We start from the raw sequence: 17,735 nt of genomic DNA, 5'->3' as shown, positions 1-17,735 counted from the left end.
ACCTGAATGCAAGTTGAACTTAAGTGCTGTTAAAAACCCAATTTTCTAAAACAGTCACTGTTTCAGAAAAACAGTCTTATTTAGGTTATTATTTAAGACCTAGTTTTGTGACTGTTGTATCATCACTTTCACAGATGGGCTCAAAAGATTTCAACCAGTTTTGGAAAGTTAGGGCTGATGTTTTTTCCAATTGGGTTATGATTACTTGTAATCTACAACTGCATAACCAACTTGTCTCCCTTCCTTAACTACCCACCCACTTCCATCCTGCTGGTTCATCTCAGTTAAAATCCTGGATCAGTCAAGTCCAGGGTTTTTCAACCCTGGCGACTTTTAAGTGCTGTCTGGGGAATTCTGGGAGTTGAGGTCCACACATCTTAAAGTTGTCAAAATGGAGAAACACTGGGTTAGCCACTCCGTGATGATTTAATGAAGGGGGCGGCAGCTCACGAAAGCTGATGTCTTTTAATAAAATGTGTTGGTTGGAGAAAGTGATACCAGACCTCTCTTGATTATTTACTATTGTAGACTTAACACAGACCTCCTCCTGTAATGCCAAAGTTAGGCTTGAGCCTATGTCCCCAGTACTAACTCAACAACATAAGGTCTGGTCCTCTCATTAGCAAGTAGCTCAAAAGAACAATCTGCTCCAGTTCCTGTGACATAAATGCTGCTTTGACCAATAAAGTTCTATCTGGCTTGGCATTTAACTTTTCCAACTAGAATAAAAGTGTTGGGAAAAACTGTTTTCCTTCCCAGAAAAGCTATTAATCATTCCTCATTTCTATGAAGTGTGGAAGCTGAGGCCAGCAACAATTCTTATACTGCTGCCCTGATCCTATGGTTAGTATCAGATATGCTTCTTCCCTGATGGGATTCAAGAAAATGCTACAAAGACTTAATGCATAATTCCTGCCATTGTTTTCCTGGGATTGTTTATATGTTGAGGTTATTTGGTTTGGGATATCCTGAGGAGTTAAGCTGGAGTAATTTATTTTAACATACATTTACTTTCTTTGGCAGCATCTTAACGTTTTCTTACATTTTCATTACCGTATTTATAACGCTTTCTCATGTTGTTATTACTGTAAACATCCAGGAATCCATATGGTGGGTTTATATAAATGTGATTCATAAAATAAAGTCATTAAAATAAAATAAAGTCCACATCCAGCAGTGAACTGGCACGGCCATCTGTCTTATTGTACAGGAGAAAAAGATGCACCAAGCAAGGCAAGAGATATACATGATAGCAAGGCTGCAGTGATTCAACCAAGCTGGTTTTAAGACACTTTTAATTCCAAACAGGGCTGAGATTCATTGAGCTATGCCTGATTTTACTCTACTGTCTTTATGGCAGCAGAAAAAAAATATACATATTGCTACTGCTGCCACAAAAGACAAGGCCTTACAACTGATGATGACAGAAAAGAAACGCTTGCTGTGGTCTGCCGGCGGCCAGCAGAGCTGGCAGCAAAGTTGGACACTGACGAGGTTTGGGAGGAACATGGGCCAGTCTTCTCCGAGTCTGGAGAAGGCACGGACGAGGGCTCTGCCTCAGAGGCAGAGAGGGGGTCAGGGCTATCTGGGAGTTATGTGCTGCCTCCAGAGTCGGACATCAGCAAGGAAGAGGAACAGGGGGAGCCTGTTCCCAGTGCGCGCATGCACAGAACTGTCAGAAGGCAAGAACAGTTAAGACAAAAGGGGTGACTTGGGAGTAAGGCTTGGAGATAATTGGTCCCTCCCATAAGACATAAAGGAGGAACAAAGGAACATGAGCCTTTGCAGGAAGCAACTTTGTTCGCTCTGGTCGGTTTAAAGTCTGAAGTTCCATTTTGACTCTGTGCTCCGTGTGGCCTTGCCATGCTAAGTCTTTAGAAGCATTTCAAGGGAGATAAAGGTGGGTGCTTATCAGCCTTATCCCGAAAGACTTTGGCAGACTTCTGTTGGACTCTTTACAAACTATTTGTGACTCATTACGGGCTGTGAATGAACATAATTCACAGCTGTTGAAATAAAAAGAGAGTTTTTGGGACTAAGCAAGTGCTTTTTTACTGTCTTAGGAAGTCTAGGTCAGAACAATGCTTGATATACAAGATTTCAAGATCAGTGCAAAATTTTAATAAAGGTGACAGACATGTGAGGAAGCAGAACTATTTAAGAGGAAAAGGAAGGTCAATAATAGAAAAGGCAAAAAGAACCTAACCACTATCATTTCTGTCTTTCAAAAGTAGTAAAAAACAGAATTGGCCATGTACGGTAGTATTTAGAAATTTCTTGGTTAATTCTATAACAATTCTAGGAAAAACTTAATCTGGTTCTAAATGTTGACTTCCATTTTATTTTTATTTTAAAGGATATGATTTTACTTAAAACCTTATTCATGCATTTTCAAGATTCAGAAGTTACTTTATCCAGGCATTCTTTATAAATAAGTTAACTTAACATTATGCAACTAAGTACCATTGTTAATTGATGGATATTCAAAGACAACAGAGATCAAAACACCGATGCAATCATTTTAAAAGGTTAATTTTTCAAGTTTCATACAGCTGTTTTCCTTTCTATATTTTCGCTCAAGGACATGTTGAGCGTTTGCATATGCATTTATGAATATATATATATTTCAAAAAAATATATTTTTAAAAACATATATTTTAAAAAATCACAAACACTCCCAGTTGAAGAACAATTATTATTTCTGTTGCCACTTGAAAATCAAAACACAACAAAGATCCACACACTTGTTCAGAAGTGCTGTAATAGGACATATCTACAATGAAACGCCATTTAGACTAGGACTTCAAGGAACAAAAGTGGATAGATTAACAGGGTGAATAGATTAACAGGGTGCAAACTAACATGCCACAAATAGAAAATAAGGTCAGAACTGGTGTTGCCCCAAGACCTACTTTAATTAATTTGTGAGGGGAAAGATTCTAGCAAAAATTTCTTCTACTACTTGTGTGATAATCAGACTCACGGCTACATTATTCTTTTTTTTTCTCATCTTATTTTCTATTCCTAGAGTGTGCTTCCATTTATTAATAAGTGCATATAAGCCACGGGATCCATCCACAACATCAAAGAGAAATAAAAGAAAAGAAAATCCAAAAACAAATTCAACAAAAACAACCACAAAGAAGAAATGTTAATGCTTCACAAGATCAAATAGGGACAAAGCTTGATGAGCCAATTAAAGCAAGCTTTTGGTGAATTGTACAGTACCGTAAGAGGGCACTAAGTCTCGGGTATGAATCTCGCCACATAGCAACACCTGGCTTCCTAAATGAAGAGTAAAATTACAAAGCTTTCACTTCAATAAAGATTACCTCCCTTCATCTATTCGCCTGTAGAGCCTGCATGTCTACTTACTATGATCTATATAAAACGTTCTTCCATCCATATGAATCCTTTCCTCCCAACCAGGCTGTAATTAAAAAACAACAAAAACAACATCAGAAGCAGAATTAATATTTATTGCAGCATTATTATGTTCAAGCGTTTCTAAACAGGCACATAGATAGCTTCATTTATTCTCCCTCACATTTTAAAGAACGTTTCATGCATTATATATTTAAAATTGAAATCGTGGAGTTCACCAATGTGACCTAATACGTGCCTAGCAGAGTCAAAACATTTTTGGGGGGAAATGCTATCTTCTGATGTTGAATAAGAAGGAAATTGATTCCAAAGAACTCCACGGGGATTTGTTTCTTCCAGTAAACAGACTGTTGTAACCAATGGTTTGATTAGTCAATCCCCTGACAGACGTTGCCACTGAATCTTGCCTATAGAGGGGAATATTTGTAGCTTAGGATTGAAATGAGGGATCTTTGGTGCCCTCTGAGCTTAGTTGTTTTCTTGCAGATGTTTCATTATCCAAAGTAGCTAACATTGCTTTCCAGACCCCATAGTATATGTAGAATACATAGGGAGTGAAAGAAAAATTATTCTTGAACTAGTCCAGGAGTAGCATCCTTTTTAGGTGGAAGGCACCACTGTACAGTTTTTGCTCTGTTATTAACACTCCCCTGAACCAAATTAAAGAATACAAATAAAATAGGTGAGTATAATTTAAATAAACGAAAGGTAGCTAAAATATGAGATCTAACATAAGGACATAGATAGAAACTTTCTGAAATTTGGCAATCTTGCACTTAGTGGTCATTTTAATTAATCAATGTTACATTGAAGGTCAGAGATTAGAACAGTACCAACTCTTGAGCTATTTCCTTTGCAGGAAATGCTGCATCATTTTGTTTTTCCGGGTGCCTACAAAATCTCAAAGGGAAAGAGAAAAAGTACATCTTCCTCTCTCTGAATCAGGAGCGGAACGAGACGGCTTCTATTTCATTAAAAAAAAATCAAAACATAAATCAAAAATAAAACAACGTATTTCATACGGGTATGTATGTATGTGTGCATGTATGTACGTATGTATGTAAAGCTTCCATTTCTCAAGTTGTGCACATGTGGAAATGGCCAAAGATACAGTTGTTGATGTAGCTGCCTCGTCCAGTGCTTATCGGTTCCTAGACATTAACTTTCTTTAAAAAAAAAATCAAATGATTTATTTCCCTCTCATTAGCATTTTGTAAGAGGAAAGAGTCAGAAAATGTGTTTTTTCAGGAAAATGCCCAACTTGTTGGATGGAAGCTTCCATGAAAGGGTGGGGAAAATAAAACAAAAGAAGGAGTAATGTTCCCACATAGATGTCTTATTTTTTTTGTCAAAAACTGTGAATATGTCTTCTCTTTACACTGGGATGCAGTACTTGTGAAGTCTCTATTGCTGTGTTTTTTTTGTTTTTTTTTTGGTGTATGGGATGTATTTTTATAAATGCATAGAGTTTTTTCCTTACTGTTTTCTAAGTTTAATTGTTAGCCATCCAGGGTCATTTTGGAATAAGGTAGCCTCTACCATCTTAAAAAATACCAGCAACAATAATATTGCAGGACCTAAAATAAAACCTCCCATAGAAAATGCCTTGGAATAATTTTTCCTCCCTCTATTGAGGATATGATATACTAGGATTGCATTCCTTCCCACTGTGTCTTTTGTAAGAATGAGCAGCAAGAGATGGCTGGCAGCTTCAGCACTGGCCTTAAGCAGAGAGTTAAACCATTTTTACTCTCCACAGTTGAGGAAGGAAAAAAAGAAGTTTTTCCTGTGAATTAAAACTTTTGTAGACGGGAGAAAAATCTGAACAAAGAAAGAAAGAAAAGAACTACCTTTTGTTCATTCCTCAGAAAGCAGCAAGGAGATGCTGTTGGTATGCTGCATTTTTTTAAAAAAAACAGCCCAAATTACAGGAAGGTAGACAAAAAAGCCCTTAAAAATAGAGGTTTTGGGAGCCCTGCAAGGGCTTGCCAAGTGAGAGAAGGCATTCAGTTAAAGAAAGGAGATTTTTCCAGTTGTAATCGCAACTAAAGGAACGCTTTACATATAATCTTGAGCATTTACAATCATAAGAACAGCATGGTAAAGACATTAATCTGTTCTTCCAAATGAGAAATGTAGAATTAAATACAGAGATAATACAGTAGGTAATGTTAAAATAGCAAAAGAACCACAGCTGTAGTGTGTGTGCAGGCAAAGGAATTTTTATTCTGTTCTCAAAAAGATGGATGTGGATATTCTTAGGTTTACAATAGGAGAGACGCGCTTTAGTATCTTAACAATATTTCTCTTGCTTTAGCCAATCATGAAAAATTGAATTCAGATGTTCTAGAGATTCATTATATCGTCAAAAGTCTGATAATTTAAAAAGTGAGTATTTTGTTCTTAAGAGTGTTAACATAAGATAATAATGCAGAAACCCAGATTTTAAAAATACATATGTATTAAATATGGCTTAATTGAATTATTATCTAGTGCAAGAAGAATCAGCATAAAATGACTTCCTGTTGATGACATATTTTATCATTATTTTTAAAAAATGAGAACCAAGAACAACACATGGCTATAGCAGAGCCAGATTATAAACCTCAGGCAGAGATTCCATACCAATAATACCTGAATATTAGTAGTTATTTCCTGATTTTGACAAACAAATCTTTAACAACCGAATCAGGCCTTCCAATTTCTACTCTAATTATGGAAGCCTTTGCTACTATTTCCAAGTAGGGCTGGAGAAGACCTCTGACTAAAAACTGGGACAACCACTGTCAGAATAGACAGCCTTTGTTCAGATTTCTACAGATTACTCTTCTTTTTATGTTATCCCAGTACCCAAATGAATTTAATGGGACTCACAACTAAATCTTAAGATGGGGCAAAATATAAAAGTAAATGTTCCCCTCGCACATGTGCTAGTTGTTCCAGACTCTAGAGGGCGGTGCTCATCTCCGTTTCAAAGCCAAAGAGCCAGCGCTGTCTGAAGACGTCTCCGTGGTCATGTGGCTGGCATGACTAAACACCAAAGGCACACGGAACGCTGTTACCTTCCCACCAAAGGTGGTCCATATTTTTCTACTTGCATTTTTACATGCTTTCGAACTGCTAGGTTGGCAGAAGCTGGGACAAGTAAGGGGAGCTCACTCCGTTACATGGCGCTAGGGATTCAAACTGCCAAACTGCCTATCTTACTGATTGACAAGCTCAGCGTCTTAGCCACTGAGCCACCGCGTCCCACAGCAACTAAATCTTAAGATGGGGTAAAGTATAATAAGTCATATATTGCACATAGGAACCATGGATGGCATAAGAATATAGCTATGTTTTACGATGATCCCTCGGAATCCTTACTGTATGTGCCTCCACAAGGAGAAGTGGGTCCTTGAATACAGAAGGTGTGACTTTTTTGTAACACATTCCATTATAGGTCTTTGTTTAATGTTCATTCATGCAACAACTCTTTGAATTTAAGACAACCCTGAACAAGTGATAATTACAAATGGGCCTTATACTTGCGGTCATCACACTATACTATGGTCATGTAAAGTATGGTCTTCCCTACTGGCTTTCCAAAGGCAAATTCAATGGGGAAGCTGGCAGGAAGTTGGAAGATAGGCTCCTTGTTTAACAACATGTGTGGTTCTTGCTTAACAGTAGTTCAGCCAGAATTGCCATCACTAAACAATACAATCACATGGCTTTTTGACTTACTACAGTGCTGCATTGCTTAATTGGTTTTCTGATCTGAGTTATCATAGTTTAACTCATAAGGAATTTTTCACAAGGAAATTCAGTCCAGTTCGTCTTCCCTGCTCTTAAGTGACAGTGAAGGCTGTGCTATCTGTTCTACCTATTGGTTTTATTGCAATATATATCCTTGCTTCTGTTTTTTAATGTTACTTCATTATTTGTAGTTTTATTTTTTAGACTGCGTTTAATGGGCAAAGGGTCAATATATCAAATGAAGTAATGCTAGACTGATATGGCTACAGCACTCAGGATCCAAGAAAAAACTTTTATATGCCTTGAGAAACAGCTGTGCTTGCCAAGGGAAACACAGACAATCTTTTTGAAGCAGGCTATCCTGGTCTTATAAGAACAGGCAGTTGTTTTTAATCTTGAAAAAGTGTTATACATTCTGGATGAGAAGTTCTCAATAGTATATTGTTAACAGTTACTTATGCTGGATTGAGAGAACATGCTTGCAATAGTGAGACTCTTTTTTCTGAGACACAATTCTATTTTTGAGACACAAATAATAGAATAAATACTGTTATTCAGTAGATGTCTTTACTTAATAGCACTTAGCACTAGCACTTAAGACTTATATACCACTTTACAGTGCTTTACAGCCCTCTCTAAGCAGTTTACAGAGTCAGTTTCTTTCCCCCAACAATCTGGGTCCTCATTTTACCCACCTCGGAAGGATGGAAAGCTGAGTCAACCTTGAGCCTGGTGGCATTTGAACTGCCAAATTGCAGGCAACCGGCAGTCAGCAAAAGTAGCCTGCAATACTGTACTTTAACCACTGCGCCAGCGAGGCTAAACTAATCTTACTAAATTCAGGTCGAATTGATTTGAGTTACTTGCTAAGCTCAGTATTTCTCAAACTTGACAACTTTAAGATGCGTGAACTTCATCTCCCAGAATTCCCCAGGAAATATGCTGACTGCGGAATTCTGGCAGCCTAAGTCTATGCATCTTAAAGAAGCCAAGGTTGGGAAACACTACTTTAAACGTTTGAGCTATATTAAACTAACCTGTTTCTCTGTTCTTTCTAAAAGTCTTAAAATGTATAGATGGCTAACTGCGATGAAACTGTGGTTTATCTTCAAGAGGCAAACAAATTGAGAAGGGGAGAATCCAGATCACTGAAAATAACAAGCGTCCGATTCTTTCTTCTGAAAATAAAGCAAAATGGCAGCATCTTTGCCTCTAAGTGTAATCTTGCAAAACATCTTCCTCTCAAAGAGGGGAATTGAAAGCTAACCTTGCAAATGAAGCCAACCAAATGATCTGCTGAATTATTGCAAAGATCAATAAAACAGAGAAAATGGAAGCAGACATTTAAAGAGCAATCTGCTATCTACGTTATGAAAACAGCCATCTTCTCATACCGCAAGTAGCGTTGTTCCTTCCAATTAAATCCTTTTAATGGTTTTTGATGGTTATGATGGCTACTACTCAAACAAAAGCATTTATTTGAGAAGTAGCCTTCATAAATGCAGGACCTGCAAAACCATAACCTTTGCTTTATGGGTACTTTGCCATGTTGTATGGCAGAGAAAGCTCAGGGGAATCTATCTGTTCACAGTGAAGCCTTTTAGTGCTGCAAACAAATCAGACTACTGCCATAATTATTCAAACAACACACATACACACACGTCTCGCTTTCTCTGTCCTAACTGGGGTACCTTCCAGATAGGTGTAACTCAACAATTCTGTGGTGCACCCAGGTAAGCAAAGGTTGCTCAACTACGTTTGGAACATGCAAAATGTTGTATATTTCAAAAAGTTCAGTGTGGATACTTACAGGAAGGGGGCCCAAGTCATTTGGGTTTAAAGCTGCTTTTGACCGTAAGTGAACTGGAAATTTCAGTCGGGGATCTTCCTGAAGAGATAAGCAAACTGTTGTAAGAACATCCTTACTGAAGTTACATCTTTATTAAGGCCTTTGATACTGAACTTCCTTCCTTCCTTCCTTCCTTCCTTCCTTCCTTCCTTCCTTCCTTCCTTCCTTCCTTCCTCCCTCCCTCCCCTTAGATTTCAGAAAGTATAATTTTTTTGCAGCAAAACATTTAACATTACTTCTTTTGCACATTAATGCAAGCAAGTTACATGCAGCCCTTTTCAAGAGACCGTGATATAGTTACTTTTTCAGTAAATTAGGTTAGAGATGACTTCATTTACCAGAAGATTGTATAGCAAACTGTTTCTTTTTCTCCTATTATCTGCAGAAAAGTTGGAAGAGAGGCACTGCATTATGCCTTGGCTGGGATCCTGACAAAACTCTAAGGAAAGAGATTTCTACAGCAATGAGCAGAATCAAATTATTCTGATCTCATGCAGCCACATTTAAATATTAGATATGTAAGAGAGCCAATTTGGTCTAATGGTTAAAACTCCTGGCTAGAAATCGGGAGAACGTGAGTTCTAGTCCTGCCTGAGGGATTATTAGATACTTTCTTTAATTGTTAACTGACTCATCTCACGGCTCCTTATTCTACAGGGATGTGAAGAGCCATATAGGAGTTAAAATGAAAAATCTCAGATTGTCCTGTATGCTTCTTAAGACAAGGAAACATATAGGGCACTTGCTTCTCTTTTATATTACTCCAAAATGCTACGTATTATGATGTAATCTTTTATTTGCTGTTGGAAATGATGAAAAATTGATTTTTTTTTTTTGCCAGAGTATGATTTTGTGTAGGAAAGAGAAGAAGAGAATGGCCAGATGCAAGGGGAATAGACTCAGTTAAAGTAGCAATAAGTGAATTGTGGGAAAACTGAAGGATCAGATTAGGGACAGACCATCATAGAGAAAGTCTGTCTACATGATTGCTGGGAGAGAATGACTTTATGACATATAATCAATCAAATCAATCAATGATTTATGGCACAATGGCAGATATTTAAACTATTGTAAATTGAATCCATGGCAGGAAAAACACTGTTGAAACTTGTTACCAACAAACAAAAACTAGCAAATTACCAAAAAAAAATTTATGATCAACCATCCCCTCTCCAGTCTTCACTAAAAGAGATTACCGGTACATATTAAAAATAAATAAGTTGTCTAATAATTTTGTGGACCTGATATTTTGGTTGTCCCCTACTTAACAACAATGTGAAACAATAGTATTTCCCCCTTCTCCTATCACCTACTTCCACACAGCAAAGAAATGAAAATTCATCGTACCCATGTTGTGGTCTTAGTGTTGTGATCAATGAAAAAAGGTCTGCCGTTGGGTGCTATTCGCATCTCCCAGCCAGGAGGTAAGAAACTCTGTGTCAATTTATGCTGTGGTTTTGGAGAATTATATGGAGATGGTTGAGGAGACTGTGGATTAGAAAGAGTGTCCTTCACGGCTCTTCGCACAGGAGAGTCCTTGAGAAGTCCCTAAAGAAGAAAGAGATGTTAAGACAGCTACCACTTTGGGGTACAGCGTGAATGACAATGAGCAGTATCACAGCCTGCTCAGAACAACCATTAAAACGATTCCACCATTACAATGCCTGGAAAAGAATACACCTTCTATTTTCCATTGGAGGCAATGAGATTTCCTAAAGTATTAGAACATCATTTGAAAATTTCCCATTCATACCAATTTAGCACTGTACCAATTAAGAACGTTGGGTATGGAATCCATGGGATTTAAGTTGGTAACAAGTTTTAAGAAAGATGAAGTATCAGGGTCTTGGATATTTGTTTGCCCTGTTTTGTAGCTTCCCTATTTTACAATGCAGGTAGACCTCACTTAATGGCCATTTGTTCAGTGACTGTTCAAAGTCACGATGGCACTGAATGAAAGTTATGACCAGCCTTCAAAGTTATGGCCACTGCAGCACCACCTGCAGATATATGATCAAAACTCAGATACTTGGCAGCTCATCCATATTAATGAGCACCCATATTAATGGTGTATTAGAGAATAGAGAGAATTCTTTATTGGCCAAGTGTGATTGGACACACAAGGAATTTGTCTTTGATGCATATGCTCTCAGTGTACATAAAAAAACATGAAAAGATATATTTGTCAAGAATCATAAGGTGATTTACACTTAATGATAATCATAGGGCACAATAAGCAATCAGGAAACAATCAATATCAATATTAATCATAAGGATACAAGCAACAAAGTTACAGTCCTGCAGTCATAAGTGGGAGGAGATGGGTGATAGGAACGATGAAAGGACTAATAGTAATAGTAATGCAGCTTTAGTGAATGGTTTGATAGTGGTGAGGGAATTATTTGTTTAGCAGAGTGATGGCGTTCGGGGAAAAAACTGTCCTTGTGTCTAGTTGTCTTGGAGTGCAGCGCTCTATAGCGTCATTTTGAGGGTAGGAGGTAAAACAATTTACGTCCAGGATGCGAGGGGTCTGTAAATATTTTCACAGCCCTCTTTTTGACTCGTGCAGTGTACAGGTCCTCAATGGAAGGCAGGTTGGCAGCAATTGTTTTTTCTGCAGTGCTTTAATACACCACCCACCTATCTCCCTCCCGTCTCTGCCTCTTTCGCTGCCCTGCACTCTGCTGCTGCCTCTGGCTGACTTTTGCTTCTGACACCATGAGGCTCCACACCTCTGCACAACATCATATGTATAAATGTATAACTGAGTCCTGCCAAGTATGTATGTATGTATGTGTGTATATATATATATATTTGGGCATACCAGGGGTTGTAACACACACACACACACACACACACACACACACACACACACACACACATATAGTATTGTGTCACAACCCCTGGTATGCCCAAATATGGGAGGGAGCATACTGCTTCCCTTTTCTGTCTTTCGGCTCACCCTAGGAGCCATCCAGGCAGAAAGCCATTTTTTTATGTTGCCTTTGTTACATTTGTGTTGCATTTGTGATGATAAATAAATAAAGGGAGACTATATACTCTGTGTGTGTGTGTGTGTGTGTGTGTGTGTGTGTGTACTCGTAGATTTTCACGGGTGTAGATATGCTGGTCTTGTTGTATTCGGGTCTTTTCTCATGTAAGATAATCTTACACGGGAAAATCTTACACGGGATATATATTAGCTCTAGGTTGGTTCTCTCCTTGATTAGTGTCCATTCATTGCTTCGAGTCTTGCTTTCAAGTACTTTGGAGAATAGTTTGACCCCCTTCTTCTTTGTGGTAGCCATTTGGGCAGCTTGCGGCCACATTTGCCCTTTCTAAGGGTCAGCAGCTGTCTCAGCTCAGGACACCTCATCAGCAGTGGGAGGAAGAAGATGGAGGAGGGCTAGGTGCTGGCAGCAACAACAGAGTGGAGGGCAGTGAAAGGGGCACAGGTGAGGGGCAGTTAAGCAGTGGAAGAACTGAGGCCAAAGGGAGCACAGCAGGATAGGAGAAGTCCAAGGCCTTTGCCTAATGACCACAGCTGGGACTATTGGAAATGCCATCACTAAGTGGTATGATCATGTGATGTTTTGCCTAACAAGTGCTTCACTTAACAATTTCACTCCCAATTAGGGTAGCTAAGCAAGGACTACCTCTATCTTCTTTGAAGTTGAACATTCCTGCATACAATATTCCGAGTCTACAGTTGCAACCTATGTTTATAAAAGCATTTCGTTTTTTAATCCCTTTACCAATGATTCCCATCGCACTTTTAAATATATAACTGAGTCCTGCCAAGTGATCCACTGTTGGTCACCTCCAGCTCAATTTCCAACACAGGAAATTTGGATTCCCCTCACTTTCTATGTGCATCGCTTCGCATAGACTTATGTTGCAATGTATTCGCCTCTTTAACACAATCTTTCCAGTTGGAAGAGTCCCTTGTTGTTGCATACAAGACAGCAAAGAACTGATAAGCTCATCTACTTTACAATAGGGGGTGGGATCCATGATTTTTCTAAAACAATTTTTGTCTCTCTCATCCAGCCATGTTTTCCCTCCTAGGTTAGACATGCACAGGCAGTTCTTAACTTACAAGCTTTCATCTAGCAACCATTTACAACGGCACTGAAAAAAGTGATCTACAACCAATCCTCACACTTATAAGTGTTGGCGCATCCCCATCACATTATCAAAATTTGGGCATTTGGCAACTGCCAGTTACAGTATCCCAGGGTCATTTGTGACTTTTCCAGCCAGCTTTGCTTTGAACCACAGTGGCACAGTGGTTAGAGTGAAGTACTGCAGGCTACTTCTGCTGACTGCCGGTTGCCTGCAATTTGGCAGTTCAAATCTCACCAGGCTCAAGATTGACTCAACCTTCCATCCTTCCGAGATGGGTAAAATGAGGACCCAGATTGTTGGGGGCAATAGGCTGACTCTGTAAACTGCTTAGGGAGGGCTGTAAAGCGGTATATAAATCTAAGTGCTGTTGCTTTTTGCTTAACCACTGTGTGATTAGCTTAACAACCATGTCAAAATAGACGTAAAATTGGGTGTGACTCTGTGAAGATGCTTAGCGGTGGAAATTCTGGTTGCAACTTTGGTTGTAAGTCAAGAACTATCTCTCCCAGCCACCACCAGGTGGAAATGGCAACTAATGCTAATCAGGGAAGAGAGTGGGAAGCTCAGAGAAGACAATTAAAATGTCTAATAACTCCTGAGGCGGATGGATTTATCAATCGATAAACCAACGAATCAACTTTCATGTCATCTCAATCACAGTGACTCTGGACATTTCACAGTGTAAGTGTCAGGTTTCCTAAAAATGCCCTAATTGATTCATGAGTATTGAGCCAAGTTTCAATACAAAACTAGTCATTTATTAGGAGCCCCATTAGGCAAGGCATTTTCGCTCTCATCATCACTGTCATAGGATTTTGGTGACGGTCCCCCCTTTGTCTGGGTTGGGAGGGACCTCTGCAGCCTGGAGGGCCTTCCCAGATGCATTGGTTCCTCCCCACCCAGAAAAAAAGGGGGGGGGGACCTCAGGCAACAAAGACCAGTTGCCAGAATCCTATGACAGTGACGACGAGGGTGAAAAGGCCTTGCCCAAAGGTGCTCTTAATAAATGACTAGTTTTGTATTGAAACCTGGCTCAATACTTATGAATCAATTAGGGCATTTTTAGGAAAACTGACAGACAGTCAGATCTAAGCTTTGTTTGAGTTATAGCTGAACTTTATCCCTGCCCTCCCCTCCCTTCAGTCTGTGTCACAAATCACATTCCCCAATGAGGTACACCCCTCCCAAGCCTGCTGCAATAATCTGAGATTCGTCTTTAGCTGAAAGTATGCATGGAATGCGCTCCCCCCATTTCCCTCACTATGGCAACTTTAGGAGTTGACAGATGAAAACTCCAAATTAAAAGAAGGACCAAAGTCAGTCGCTATACTCTACCAAGGCCCTGTTGGAAGAGCCAGGTTTTTATAGCTTTATGAAAGCACATCAGGACTGGGGCCATGCTAACCCCAGGAAGGGCATTATTCTATAGGAATTGCATCATATAGCTCTTAGAAATCAAGCCTTAGCTTGAAACAATATTGAAAGTTTTTAAAAAAACATCAAATGTGAAACATGATATTCGAAAACTGAAATACACACAGAAGGCACCAAAATGTGTAGAACATTTCTAATACAACAAGTTTACAAGATGTGAAGGAATACTGGAAGGAGCACATTACCTATTGGAAGATGAATGTATTAAGGGTGAAGGGAAGATAATGGACTGGAAAAGCAATCCAATCTTAAATTGTTAAATGTGGAAAAGTAGTCAGAACCAGCAAGTGTAATCTTACAAAACAAAGACAGGTACAAATATGTCTGAGATACAAAAGAGACATTGTAAAGCTGGCGGGAGAACAGAAATGGTGAGGAGAATTAATGAGATGGGAAGAATGGAAACTCAAGAGGCAAACAAGCCCGGTTTGGGGAAAAGAACTTCTCACCTCAAGCGGTGCAGATAATGTAACTGTGGGAGTACTGAGGCTACGAGGCCGTCTTATCTGAGGCTCACTTAGATGGTTGTTACTGTTTGATGTTGACCCAGAAGCACCATCTTCAGCAAGCTATATTAGAGGCAAACACAAGTTAGCTACAGGTCACGACATCCTTGACCAAAAACTAAACTATGGTATAATAAAGGATGTCTGAAATCAATAAATCATGATTAACACTCCTTACTCATTCCCGCTTTCCATAAAGCATTCCAGTGGTGGGCATTCCAATGGAGGAAATATACTATAATTGGAACAATCTACCATATGCATCCCAATATAGTTATTTTATTGGCATTTTTGAATGAGTTTTTTTCTCAAACTGGAGATGGCATGAATGGCTGTTGTCTTCTGTATGCCCCACAGAAGCTTCTATTTAGAAAGTCATTCATGACGATGGGCTTGAACCAGTCTTTTGTCTATTAATCAAAATTTTGAAAAAATCTCCAGTTATATACTGTTGCCTGTAAGTTCCGTTAATTGGTGTACATGCCAACTTGTTTAGGTAATCTCCTTCTAGCACTTTCCTCTATTTCAGGGGTGTCAAACTCACGTTGCTACGTTGTCCTCACGTGATGTATCCCCCACTTCGCTAAACCGAGGTGGGCGTGGCCAGCATGTGATGCTTCCAGCCTGCGGGCCGCGGGTTTGACACCCCTGCTCTATTTCTATGATTCTAAATTATTGTCTATATGCCTTTCCATATTCCTGGATAAATCATTTACATTTTTATTTTGTTTTATTTCTTGGCTCAAGAGGTTCAATGGTGTTAATCACAGATAGCTATGGAAATGCAAGAATTATTAACTTAAAATCGAGGTTTGAAAAGGATGGCGTTGGAATGGGAGATTTATTAGAAAATTCTGTTCAATTTTGTTCTCATGTTTAATGCTGCTAAAGTGTAATTAAAGGGGTGGGTTAACTCCAGGGAGGGAAGAAGTGCAGCTTGGAGCTAGTTCCCGTTTGTTAATTGCAATTAACAATGTTATAGCCCCAGGAAATTGCAATTTCACTCACTGCAAGCTGACAACTAAAGCTTCACTGAAGTGAGCAGGGAAAGAGAAATCTGCTTTTAATCATCTGGTTGTAAGTCAGAACATGATCTTGCATCACCCACTTCCCTACTATCAATAGTGTGGATGTTAAAGGTGGGCTTGTCTTATGCGGCAGATCTGCCAAAGTTTGATGTGTATGAGATTTGGCACTGGCCCTGCGCCATAGCAGATTCTGCCATAGCTAATGCCCGTCACTTTTCACTGAGAGATAATTATTTCATCAGAACCTGTCCTCCCCCATAGTTTTCATCTGGAATCGGAAAGAACTGCAAATGGTTATCAAGATCTCACTGCTTTGTTGGAGGAGAAGAAGTTCATACCTGCATGACAGGACGAGTCCAGGTTGTAGTGCGATTGTTATGATTGACATAATAAGTACGGCCCTTAGCATCTTTCCTCTCTTCCCAGCCTGAAGGTAAGCCTGGTGTAGTATGAACATAGGCCACCGATGGCTGTTTATGCAAGAAATTACCATAGTGTTAACTTTGTGGCAGTGAGTCATTCTTACAATCAGTAATTGCAACAGAACAACTGAGAAGGTGTGTGTTGGCAGAGCCCTTCCTTAAAAGGGTCACTTGCAGAAAAATAAAAGATTCAGTTTTAATCACAAAAGCAAGGTTAGCACATTCACAGGTAGATAGATAGCAAGGCACTGAGATTCACAGAGGCTGTAAATGCTGTCCAGTTTGACAGAGGTAATCACCATTTTATCCTTGGTGAAGATGAAATCTGTTCATTAAAGGTAGACAATCAAAGGAGCAGAAGAATATAAAAAGCCTAGACATAATCAGTGCACAAGTACTAGGAGGACTGAGAACAAAGACAGTTAAAAAAGCTTTTACACTTTAAATGATGAAAAACTGACTTCATTTGCTTCCCTAAAACGGTACCCAATTAGAAAAAATGGTCCCTAGTGGTTTATTGTTAGTGACTTTGGCTAGGTCACAAGCTGTGTAGTCTTCATTTCAAAGACATCAGTTCATTACTAAACCGACAGGCTCATTATATTGTTTAATATATTAAATTAGAAATTCCCAACCCTTTGAACATTTTTCTTTAAAACTTCCTGCTAATGGCTGCATCCCCTTTGAGCATTTTGATGTCGTTAAATATGATTTAAATGTGACTTCCATTAGGAATAACTGTCCTATAATGATCAACCTTGGAATCTAGGATTCTCATGTTGCAACATTTTGCCCTGGTTTGCACAATGAATCCCAAAATAACTGGAAAATTGAGAGTTGCCATTCCTAATATTGTCAAATAAGATATACAATGCAATGTGCCATGAGATTCTGCCTGGACAAGAACAATAAGAGTCGTGGTGGCGCAGTGATTAAAATGCAGTACTGCAAGATACTTCTGCTGACTGCCAATTTGAGTCCCACTAGGCTCAAGGTTGACTCAGTCTTCCATCCTTACAAGGTCAGTAAAATGGGGACCCAGATTGATGGGGGCAATAGGCTGACTCTGTAAACTGCTTAGAGAGGGCTTTAAAGCACCATGAAGTGGTATATGTCTATCTGCTATTGCTACTGCTAATAAATCATATAAATATGCATCCATACACGGATGATAGGAGCTCTATATTTATATACACTAAGAAATGGGTACATATTTCATGACTTCATATGAATGTATGCACGCATA

At 39.0% G+C, this 17,735-nt stretch overlaps 1 protein-coding gene across 7 annotated transcripts in view; it reads right to left on the bottom strand.

Moving 5' to 3' along the window:
- Positions 1-17,735, bottom strand: part of NEDD4L (NEDD4 like E3 ubiquitin protein ligase) — a 344,860-nt gene that overhangs the window by 40,327 nt on the left and 286,798 nt on the right. For 4 of the 7 annotated variants that reach the window (XM_081945708.1, XM_081945710.1, XM_081945714.1 and 1 more), the window contains 6 exons: positions 16,406-16,537; positions 14,983-15,102; positions 10,319-10,519; positions 8,933-9,010; positions 3,376-3,430; positions 3,229-3,285 (listed from right to left, as the gene is read on the bottom strand). In XM_081945708.1, the coding sequence (XP_081801834.1) occupies positions 3,229-3,285; positions 3,376-3,430; positions 8,933-9,010; positions 10,319-10,519; positions 14,983-15,102; positions 16,406-16,537 (643 nt within the window). The remainder of the gene's footprint in view (positions 1-3,228; positions 3,286-3,375; positions 3,431-8,932; positions 9,011-10,318; positions 10,520-14,982; positions 15,103-16,405; positions 16,538-17,735) is intronic. The other 3 variants (XM_081945709.1, XM_081945711.1, XM_081945712.1) reach the window with 2 other exon arrangements.

Source organism: Natrix helvetica (assembly GCF_964273705.1).
Source record: "Natrix helvetica genome assembly, chromosome: 2".
NCBI classification, from domain to species: Eukaryota; Metazoa; Chordata; class Lepidosauria; order Squamata; family Natricidae; genus Natrix; species Natrix helvetica.
The sequence above is the reverse complement of the archived record's forward strand: the minus strand, read 5'-3'. Positions and strand labels throughout refer to the sequence as shown.